At 36.6% G+C, this 11,782-nt stretch overlaps 1 protein-coding gene across 1 annotated transcript; it reads left to right on the top strand.

The window, feature by feature from the left end:
• The first annotated feature begins 10,855 nt into the window (after positions 1-10,855).
• LOC110258434 (olfactory receptor 4A47-like) lies at positions 10,856-11,782 on the top strand. Its single transcript, XM_021081693.1, has one exon. The coding sequence runs from the start codon at positions 10,856-10,858 to the stop codon at positions 11,780-11,782; it is 927 nt and encodes a 308-aa protein (XP_020937352.1).

An 11,782-nucleotide genomic window follows, 5' to 3' on the forward strand; every position in this document is an offset into this window, starting at 1 on the left:
TAGTTAATTTAATGTTTTTCGAATGCCTCAAGTATCCCATGAAGCATTCTGAAGTTAGCTGAGTTAAAAGCACTTTAATTAGAATTTGAAAGTGTTATGAATAATTTTTTTTTAATTTGGTCAGATAGAATCATAGGTCACTGTGGATAATACTTTTGTCTTAACAAAAGTTATAAGAGACCTCAAAAGCAAATACAGTAGATCACTTAAAAGAACATTATATAGGAGTTCCCGTCGTGGCTCAGTGGTTAATAAATCCGACTAGGAACCATGAGGTTGAGGGTTCGGTCCCTGGCCTTGCTCAGTGGGTTAAAGAATCCGGTGTTGCCATGAGCTGTGGTGTAGGTTGAAGACGTGGCTCAGATCCCACGTTGCTGTGGCTGTGGTGTAGGCCATTGGCTACAGCTCCGATTCGACCCCTAGCCTGGGAACCTCCATGTGCCACAAGAGCAGCCCTAGAAAAGGCAAAAAGACAAAAAAAATTATATAATCTCTTACTAAAGCAGCATTCCAAGGAAAATTTGTTTTCTCAACAAAGAAAAGCCAAGTTCAAGGTTTGTACCAGCTTATTTTAAAATTAATTTGCTCAATTAAACTTATTTTGAACTTAGTCCTGATAATGTATAAACCTTCTCTCAATGTCTACTTTCCATATCTTCCAGCACTTTCTGTATCCATTAGTTTACCTCCTATTTTCCATTTAAAACAAACTAGAAGACAGACTTACTCTTCTTTTCCCTTGATGAAATAGAATTCCTTTCCTCATTCCTTCTCACATATAACTTCTATATCTCTCTTAGTAAGTCCTCTGATGGTTTATCTTTCCAATCCTTTATTTATTTATTTATTTATTTATTTATTTATTTATTTCCTTATTATTTTGTCTTTTGAGGGCTGCATCCATGGCATATGGAGGTTCCCACGCTAGGGTTCTAATCAGAACTGTAGCCACTGGCCTCCACCACAGCCACAGCAATGCCAGATCTGAGCCGTGTCTGTGACATAAAGCACAGTCCATGGAAAACCAGGATTCTTAACCCACTGAGTGAGGCCAGAGATCAAACCTGCAACCTCGTGGTTTCTAGTCAGATTCATTTGCACTGCACCACAATGGGAACTCCTGACATTATTTTAACTCTCGCCTAAATCTGTAATAAGGCCCTGCCATATATGTCCTTTGGTTTTGTTGAGGCAGTGGGATTTGATCCCATGGGCCAGGGCAGTGCACTTAAGCCTCTGGCCTAACCCTCCCATTCTAACTCTGCCAGCAGAGGCAGTGCACTGGCATCAGTGTGGGGCTCTGCACCCCTCCACCTCCCATGCTCCCACCAATCCTGTATTAACTCTGCAAGCAGGGGCAGTGTCCTTGCACCTGGGTGGTGGGCTCTCCATCCCTCCACCTCCCATGCTCCCCTGGAAGTGACAGCTGTAGCAGTTGTGGCTGGAGGGGTCTGGCACCATTTTGGGGATTTTAAGGTGGTGGCTGAGTGAAGGGGGTCCTATGGAGGGGAGGAGGTCCCAGAATATTCTTGGGTTTCCTCCTCATTTCCCTTTTGGTCCCATGCTCTGAGGGAAAATAAGACCACTGGTCCCTGCCACCAATGGAGAGCATATTAAGTTCCCTCCTGAGACCCCAGTGACTTGTCCTGGACAAGCTGAATGAGCAGCTGACAGATCCAATCCTCATTCCATCCAAATTTTGGCCAGAAGATGGACGGAGGGAGGTTAGGTGTCTGTGTCAAGATAGAACAACAATATTTAATAATTCTTCCCTTCTTTTTGTCCTTCGTCCATGAATTGTTGCCCCAATATTTTAATATCAATTCCAGAGAACTGCCTGGAGGAATTTGGTCTCTTACTTCCCATTTCCCATGATCGTGTTCTGATCCTCTGATTTCACCCAAAATCGCTGGTCTCACCTGAGACCTTCTGATGGTCATGCTCTGATTTTATGATTACACCCAAAATCACTGGTCTCACCTGAAACTGCCAGTCACACCCAAGAACCTTTGAGACTTACTGACCTCCATGCCCTACCATCAAGGAGATACATGATCACACTCTCAATATTCCCTACCTTGATCCATTAACAGAAATTGCCTGGTTGTCCTGTATTGTAAAGAATCCTCCACAGGTTTGAAGTTCACAGGCATGGACTTCTCAATTTAGGGCCACTATATCAGGCCATGGGATGCATCTCCCCTCCTCCAGAATCTGCACTTCAGTAGACCCCAAATCCTGGATGAGCCCCCAAATTCCAGATGAGCCCCCAAATTTGGGGGGGGGGACATGGCTTGGATTGTCAGTGTTGGAAAATGAGACACATGAACACAAGATCTTGACAAGTCTCTTTACTTCTGCAGAACAGCACAGGTACTCAGTGCACACAATGAAGAAAAGACCCTCTCTATTTATCCCTAATGCAGGTGATGTACCTGTCCCCTTCCCATTTGTCAGGTCAGGGTCCACATTTTTTTGTTGGCTAATTCAAGACAAATTGTTGATGGGAGAAGAGGGAAAGAGGAGGGGGGTCACGGGAAGGCGTTTCAGCTGAAACTGGAACAAAATGGAGTTACCAAGATTTCCTTTGATAGAAAAAGACATTAGGTTGCTTTCCATACTATGAAGAAGCTCTGTAGAAAAACATATCCTATCAGGTAGTAAGTAAGTACATTATCCATTATGAAGATAGTAAATTAGATATTCAGTAAATCTTGGACTGTAGAAGTCTTTACAAATATGAGGTAAGACTTCCTTTTCTTTAAAATATTTGTGATAATTACAATTTAAAAAGAATTATAGGTTTGTGCTACTAATAGTAATTTCCCTGTTATAATGTACAATTTATAATGTCTGGTTTATCACTGCACCTTTTTGTTTTGTTCTTGCTGCTCTGTGACATATGGAGTTCTGGAGCCAGGGATCAGATACAAACACTGTTGCCACCTAAGATACACATGACAGAAAGCTGGATCCATAATACAATGTGTTAGGCCAGGGACTGAACCTATGTCCAGTGCTCCCAAGATGTGTGGATCTCTTTGTACCTCACCAGGAACTCCTCACTACACCTTTTTTAATGATATGCATTTAAATTAGGGAGTCAATAGATAACATGTAATTTATTAGTTGATGAAATTTTTATAGAGTTACACTAATCACTAATTTTTACTCAATTCTGATTTCCTTTTAATACTTTCTATTTCTGATTTTTTTTTTTTTTTTTTTTTGTATTTTAGCCTTTTCTAGGGCCACTCCCAAGGCATATAGAGTTTCCCAGGCTAGGGGTCCAGTCAGAGCTGTAGCCACCAGCCTATGCCAGAGCCACAGCAATACAGGATCTGAGCCACATCTGCAACCTACATGACACCCCATGGACATGCCAGATCATTAACCCACTGAGCAAGGCCAGGGATTGAACCTGCAACCTCATGGTTCCTAGTCAGATTCAATAACCACTGAGCCATGATGGGAACTCATGTTTGTTATTTTTTATTTGTCTTTTTAGGGCCAGACCCATGGTATATTGAAACTCCCAGGCTATGGTTCGAATTGGAGCTGTAGCTGCTGGGCTATTCCGCAGCCACAGCAATGTGAGATCTGAGGAATATCTGTGACCTACATGGCAGCTCAGGCAACACTGGATTCTTAACACACTGAGCAAGGCCAGGGGTTGAACACCAGTCCTAATGGATACCTAGTCAATTTTGTTATTGCTGAGCCGATGGGAACGCCTCTAAATTTATTTTATTTTAGGCATGTTCTTATGTTTTATCTTCATTCATTTTATTGTAACAGTTAATATATTTAATACTATGTAGATTATATATTTTGTCCACTTTTACTTGCATTAGATATGGTATTTTGACTATAATATTTAGTTTTTAAAATAAAATGTTGAAAGTATAATTGAATTTATGCAAACTGCACTATTGTAGAATAAATATCCTACCCATCTCCTACCAGGCTCTCCCATTTCTTCTGGAGGCAGTCACTCTAGTTTGCTTCCAAAATTTTTTTAAGTAATAACCTTTTCAATAATAAGTATACTTTCATGGAGATATTTGCCTTTATGACTTCATTTTTTGCATTTTACTTCTCAGCCTCCTGAACATCTTTATGTGCCAGGCTATATAGACCTAACTCGTTCTGTTTTCTCATATTGCTTAACTTTTCAACAAAAATATATTAAAATTGATGTATTAAATCTTCTTCATGTCGTCCTCAGTCTATTTCTATGAGAAATAATTCTGCAAGGAAATCTTGAAAATTTCTCAGTGTGAGTTGCTAGAAGTGGAATTGTTGAGTCAATTGGTGTACATATTGAAATTGTCCATGTTCATAGCATTGCCAAATTGCCACTCATGAGCCTGGCCAAACTTACTACTCCCCTACGTCTAAACCTTCCAAACAGTTTTTGACCACATTCTGAACAACACATGATTGATGAAATTTTATGATTTATGAAGTTTTAATTAAAAAAATATTTCATATGTTATTTTAACTACAAATAAAAAATATAGTTGAATTTTGCCATCTACCTACATGTTTAAAATGATATGTATTCCTTTTTCATGAATTATCTATTAAAAATTTATTTATACATTTAATCATTGATCTTTTTCTATACAGATTTTTATGATTTAATTCTTTAATAAATGAATTATCTCATTGACCTTGTATGTATAATTGTTAGTTTTCTAGCTTGTGATTTGTTTTCCTTATTTTTTATAATGTGCTTAATATTTTTGGCCACGAAGAATTATTTTTACAGTTATGTAATTATATAATATTTAAATATAATTATATAATATATATATAGTTATATAATATTTAAATATAATTAAATATTTAAATCAATAAATATTTTATGGCTTTGACATCTTGCTTAGAGTTTCCCCATTTCAATGTTACCAAAATATTCTTCCACATGTTTTCAACATTTAACTTTAATGTTTTTTGTTTCTTTATATTTTATATTTAAAAACTTTAAAACAAGTACACTTCATTTTGATCAAGGAGAAAGTATGGATTACACTTTCATTATTTTTCTAGATTGCCATTTTATAATTGCATGATTATTTTTCCTCATGGCTTTGATACCCCAACTTTGTGTTCTAATGTATGGCATATGTTTGGAGCCATTTCAGGCCTGTATCATCTTCCATGGATCTCTTTACTCATGTGACATTTAACACAAGATAGCATTTCATTTGATTTAAAATAAACTTTGATATCTCATAAGCCTAGGGCAATTTCATTACTTATCAGGACTATTGCTATTCCTTATCAGGACTATTGCTATTCTTGCATATGGATGTTTTAAAATTAAATTTCAATAAGCTAGTATTGATAAAAACTGCAAGTAGTGAGTATTTTGTGTTTTTATTTTTTTAGATTTTAATTCTTTCCATTGTAGTTGATTTACAATGTTGTGTCAACTTCTACTATAAGCAAAGTGACCCCATCATACATATATACACATATATTATTCTCCTCACATTATCTTTCATCATGTTCTATTACAAGTGGATAGATATTGTTCCCTGTGATATACATTGCATCACTACTCACAATATCCAAGACATGGAAACAATCTAAATGTCCATCAACAGAGGAATGGATTAAGAACATGTCATATATATACACAATGGAATAGAACTCAGTCATAAAAAGAACAAAATAATGCAATTTGCAGTGACATGGATGGATCCAGTGAGTATTTGAATATTTTACTGAGAAAGAATTTGTATGTTTAGAGAAATGCAAATTCTTATCCAAAAACTGCGTAAATCTCTACTAGCAAGGCCAGTAGGTCCAGAGTATTGTCTTGGTCTGCCCATACATAGGTGGGGCCAGGGACCAAGGGATCCCAGATATGGTGCCAAGATAGCTGCCTGGACTAGGGTTTCCTAGGGAGGGTGCACACTGGCTGGTGGGCAGGGCTGGGTCTTATCATTACAAAAGTTGAAGGGGGGTTCCAAAATGATGCTTGCCAGCACCAGTGTCATCCTAATATAGTTCCACAGAGGGCTTCTGCATGCATCTACACCCCCAGAGTGAGTCTAAATTGTTCTCTGCTTCTCTGGGAGGCTCTGTAATATTAGCATGTGAGTCTGACACAAGCCCTTTTCAAATGACTGCTTCAGCCCTCTTCCCATAGCCATCTTCTGGCTCTTCCAGAAGTCACCCCACTGGCCTTCAATGCAAAATTTTCTGAGTCCTCATGTTCCTGGTGCAAGGATTCCTTGGCTAGGGATCTCAATGTGGGGCTCAGACCCCTCCCATTTTGTAGAGAATCTCTGCAATTGTACTTATCCTTTTTTTTTTTTTTTGGTGGGTCACCCACTTGGGAGTTTGGCATTTTTCTATACTCTGTCTCCTCCTACCTATTTCCTTCTTTATACTTTTGTTGTGGGGAAAATTTTTACTAGTCTTCAGGTCATACTCCTCAGTAGCTGCCCTGTATTTTGGTGTTCCTATGTGAGGAAGTGAGCTAGGGTCTTCCTACTCTGCCATGTTGACCACTGCTTCTTATATGTCTGCCTTTATATCTAAACCATACTGTTGAGATTATTCCCATAGTTATGAAGTATGTTTTAGAATCAGGAACAAGAAACCCTGGAATTTGTTCTTTTTAAAGACCACTTGGCTATTTGAGTTCCCTTGAGATTGCATATGAATTTTAGGATGGATATTTCTATTTCTGCACAAAAAGCATTTTGTGATTTTAATAGGGATTGGTTGAATACATAGATCATCTTAGCTAGTGTTGACATCTTAATAGTATTAATTATATCAGCTCATGAATGTCTTTTTATGTATGTTTCTGTAACATCTATCAGTGATATCTTTTAGGTTCGATTGTAGAGGATTTTGCCTCTTGCCTATATTTATCCTCAAATATTTTATTCCTTAAAAATTGTAATTAAAGTATAGTTGATTTACAATGGTGTGATAATTCATTCTTTTAAATTAATTATTATTTTTTGTCTTTTAGGGCCCAAACAATGGCATATGGAAGGTCCAAGGCCATGGGTCTAATCAAAACTGTAGCTGCCAACTTATGCCACAGCCACAGCAACACGTGATACAAGCCATATCTATGATCTGGAGCACAGCCCACATCAAGGCTGGATCCTTAACCTACTGAGCAAGGCCAGGGATTTATTGAACCCACATCCTCATAGGTACTAGTTGGATTTGTTACCACTGAGCCACCACAGGAATTCTCTATTTTATTTGATGCTATTATAAATGGATTTTTTCTTAATTTCCTCTTTGAATTTTTTATTTATGTTATAGAATTTTTTTTTATTCTTTAATCATAAAATAATGTCCAAAAGAGAATATAGAAGGAATGCACCTGAACATTATAAAGACCTTATATGATAGTTTCACAGCTCAGATTGGATTCAATATAGAAGTGCTGAAATCTTTCATGCTAAAAATCAGGAATTCTCACTACTTTTTTGTAAACACATTACTAAAAGAATTTCTCTGATTTTATTTTTTTGTCTTTATTTGCATGTGGAAGTTCCCAGGCTAGGGGTTGAATCAGATCTGTAGCTGCTGGTCTACACCACAGCCACAGCAACACCAGATCCAAGCCACATATGAGACTCACACCATAGCTCACTTAACCCACTGAACAAGGCCAAGGATCGAACCTGCATTCTCATTGGTAATTGTCAGATTAATTTTCCATTGAGCCATGGTGGGAACTCCTAAAATTTTAGGATTTACTACTATAGGTATATTTTACTAATTTACTAGTATAAATATACTTATCTCTAAAGTGAGATGATTTTATTTAAATAAGTTTTACTCTATTTTACTCTCTGTAAGAGTGCTTCAAGTGGTTTTGTGTGTGTGTGTGTGTGTGTGTGTGTGTGTGTGTGTGTGTGTGTGTGTGTCTTTTTAGGGTGCACCCTTGGCATATGAAAGTTCCCAGGATCAGTGTTGGATCTGAGCTACAGCTTCTGGCCTACAGCACAGCCACAGTAACTCAGGATCCTGAGCTGCTTCTGTGACACCCCAGATCATGGCAATGCCAAGGCCTTAACCCAGTGAGTAAGGCTAGGGATCAAACCCCCACCTTCATGGATGCTAGTCAGGTTACTTACTTCTGAACTATGACAGGAACTCCCCATTTCCTATCCTTTGGATCTCAGCCTAATCGTATTTTAAAAAGGCCTTAAAAAAAAAAACATTATCCATAGTAGGATTCTCCCTCTAATATCTGTAACATTACTCTATTTGTTATATTATAAACAGTGAATAATTCTATACTTACCTTATTAATATTTTGACTTACTGTTTTACTTTGTTATAAGAATATGAGATCCACTCAGGAAGGAACTTTTACATGATTCCACACCAACCTCCATTTTATTTATTGTTGTTATCTCACTCAAAACACAGTTTCTGCCATTGAATATGTACCTTAAGTTTTAAAAAATCATAATTAATAGATAGAAAATTAGTTATTACATCTAAATTGGTGATAAAATTTTTGTATATCTAAACAAACCTGAAGGTAGAATAAACTTAGTATCAAATAAAAGGAAAAACACTCGTTGTGGCAAGTTTGGAATCTCTGGTTATTTAATATAACTGGAACCAAATGACTGAGCTGATAGTTTATTCTTGACTGACAATGATCTCATCATGGTTCTAAAGCAATTTTTTTTTTCTCCATGTTACCTCTTTCTCATCCTAATTATGTGATATATCTGAGTAGTGTTTTAACATGTGTACATTTGAATTTTTCTAGAAAGTCCCAGTGAATTTAATTAATCATGCATCTTGGACATATTCCAAATTTAAGACTCAATGATAAATATGGTTTCAAGGAATAAAATGTTCAGTGATCTTTGCCAATGTCAGGAAAAAAAGATGATATCCTTTTCAGAACTGATATAAAACTTTCAGGATGTCCTTTGTTAGGTTTAACATATATCATGAGGAAAATAAAAGCATAAGAATTTATTTCAATATCTCAAGTCAACTATGCTGGACCTACCAACAAGGTAGAATGAGAAAGATTGCACTGTTGAAAGGAATTTTTCTATTTTGAAGTTAGTAGGACAATAAGGTACTAGAAACACATTTCCTTGGGAAATGATGGGTTACGGTCTTTCCGTATAAACATAGGACTTGCATGTCTTTTTGTTAAATTATCCTATAACATAGTATTTTTTGCCTCTCTTTTTGTGTGCACCATGAAATTTCTTTTAAAGAAGATATGGTGCAAGTAAAAACAATCTTCTGAGTAATCAGAAAAATCAGTGGAGAAAATGAGCAGATATGCAAATAAAATAAACTATTTCCTCATGTAATAGTACAGACTTTTCCCTTATGTTGTCAAACTGAATGAAAGAATAATTCCACACTCCTATGAGTGGGTTAAAAACTCATACTTCAGATTACGATTAAGCTTCCACAGGTAAGATTGATAATGGGAATAATGCTACAGAGTTGTGTGACTTAACCTTGCAAGAAATTAAATTACTTTAAATAAATAGAATTTAGATTTAATTCTACTTTTACCACATAAAAAAGTGTGACTTTGGAAAATTGAGATATTCTGTGCATTAATTTTCTTCAACTATGAAATGGGGCCTTAATTTCTTGTTAGTGTAAATATCAAGGTCATATATTAAATCATGTGTGTATAGTTGGAATCTGCTGTAGGAATTTTGAGAAGTCTAGTGATAAATCAGAGAATGTAAAACATTCTGAAAATCATCTGGGCTGCTTCAGGAGGGCACATTGTTGGAGCCCAGAATAAAAGTAGAGAGACATGGCAGGAGGCTATTGCCTTGGGCCAGGATGGAAATGTAGGACCAGGGGGGTGATCAAATTTGGGATATATAGTGAAAGTATAAAATTGGATTGTGATGATGATTGTACAACTATAAATGTAATAAATTCATTCAGTAATAAAATAAACAAATACATAAATAAATAAATAAATAAATAAAAGACAAGAGGTTGCCATAAAGACATCAATAACTAATGTGAGAACAATTAGGAGTGAAGAAAAATTTGTGATTTTTTTTTCCTTTTTGTCTGAAAAAATTTATGGCAGCTGGTACTATTTAATGAGATGGGGAACTCCCTTTTTATTGTGGAAAATTTAAATTTTGTTTTTATATATACCAAATTGATATACAACTATAGAGATTTGAGTTGGAGATGTTGCCTCGGTAAGAATGAAAATAAGTGGAAAGACAGGGGCTGAGGTAGAAAGTGAAAGTGCTTCAGCATGTATTGTTTGGGAAAAGGAGGTATATCCAATACAAGACCCTAGGAAAGAAGTCTCATTGTGGTTTCAGACAATCCACAACAGTAATGTTCTATTCATAGTTTCATGCACTCACACTGAATATGGTATTTGCTCATATGTGTCTTCATTATTACACTTTTTGACTTTATACATGGTGCAACTTTTCATGGAATTACCTTCTCATCTCTCTTGATTATCACTTTTCCTTTAAAACTCCACAAAAAAGCTTCCTCTGGAACATTTTCTTTGATTCCATTTTGATTGATATGTTACTACACTGTGAATCTAGTATTGCATGAATATTCTCACAGCCACACTTATTACATGGGCCTGGAATTGTCTGATCCCTTGTCTTGTATCATGTCACTGAGAACAGGGAACTATGCTTATTCATCTTGGTAATCACAATGTCTATGACATATTGACATTAGAAGATATTTCATGCATATTCTTATAATTGAATGAATAAGTAAAAGATGAAACTTAAAACATATTAAAAAATCGTTCCACTGTTTTGTAGGTAAACTTCTTCTAATATGTGAAGTGAGCTTCCGTACAGACTAGATGGAACCAAGGAACAATGTGACTTTCTTTATCCTCCTGGGCCTCACGCAGAATCCAAAGGAGCAAAAAGTCCTTTTTTTTATATTCTTGCTCTTTTACATTTTGACTGTGGTGGGCAACCTGCTGATTGTTGTGACTATAACTGTCAGTAAGACCCTGAACTCACCTATGTACTTTTTTCTTGCTAGCTTATCATTTATTGATCTAATTTACTCTTCATCTATTACCCCTAGATTGATTTTAGACTTGTTATTCAGGGACAATACCATATCCTTTGAATCTTGCATGACCCAGCTCTTTACTGAGCACTTTTTTGCTGGATCAGAGATTTCCCTTCTGTTGGTGATGGCCTATGACCGCTATGTGGCCATCTGCAAGCCCTTGCATTATTTGGTTATCATGAGGCAAAGAGTATGTGTTGTGCTACTTGTGCTGTCCTGTATTGGAGGTTTTCTGCATTCAATTATTCAACTGAGCACTATTTATGGGCTCCCATTCTGTGGCCCCAATGTCATTGATCACTTTATTTGTGACATGTTCCCCTTATTGAAACTTGTCTGCACTGATACCTATGTCACTGGCATCTTAGTGGTGGCTAATGGAGGATTGATGTGCATTATTTTGTTTCTGCTCTTACTCATCTCCTATGGAGTCATCTTGCACTCTCTAAAGAACCTGAGTCAGGCAGGGAGACAGAAAGCCATCCAGACCTGTGGTTCCCACATCACTGTGGTTGTCTGCTTCTTTGTTCCCTGTATTTTCATAAATGCAAGACCTGCTAAGACCTTCCCCATTGACAAATCATTGAGCATATTTTATACAGTCATATCCCCCATGCTGAACCCATTAATTTACAGTCTAAGAAATTCTGAGTTGACTAATGCTATGAAGAAGCTCTGGAGAAAATCATATTATATTAAGTGGTAA

The sequence above is a fragment of the Sus scrofa genome, unplaced genomic scaffold (assembly GCF_000003025.6).
Source record: "Sus scrofa isolate TJ Tabasco breed Duroc unplaced genomic scaffold, Sscrofa11.1 Contig2026, whole genome shotgun sequence".
NCBI lineage: Eukaryota > Metazoa > Chordata > Mammalia > Artiodactyla > Suidae > Sus > Sus scrofa.

Bases quoted from the DNA above. Each gene is read 5' to 3' on its own strand.
- LOC110258434 (XM_021081693.1), top strand. From the start codon at position 10,856: ATGGAACCAAGGAACAATGTGACTTTCTTTATCCTCCTGGGCCTCACG.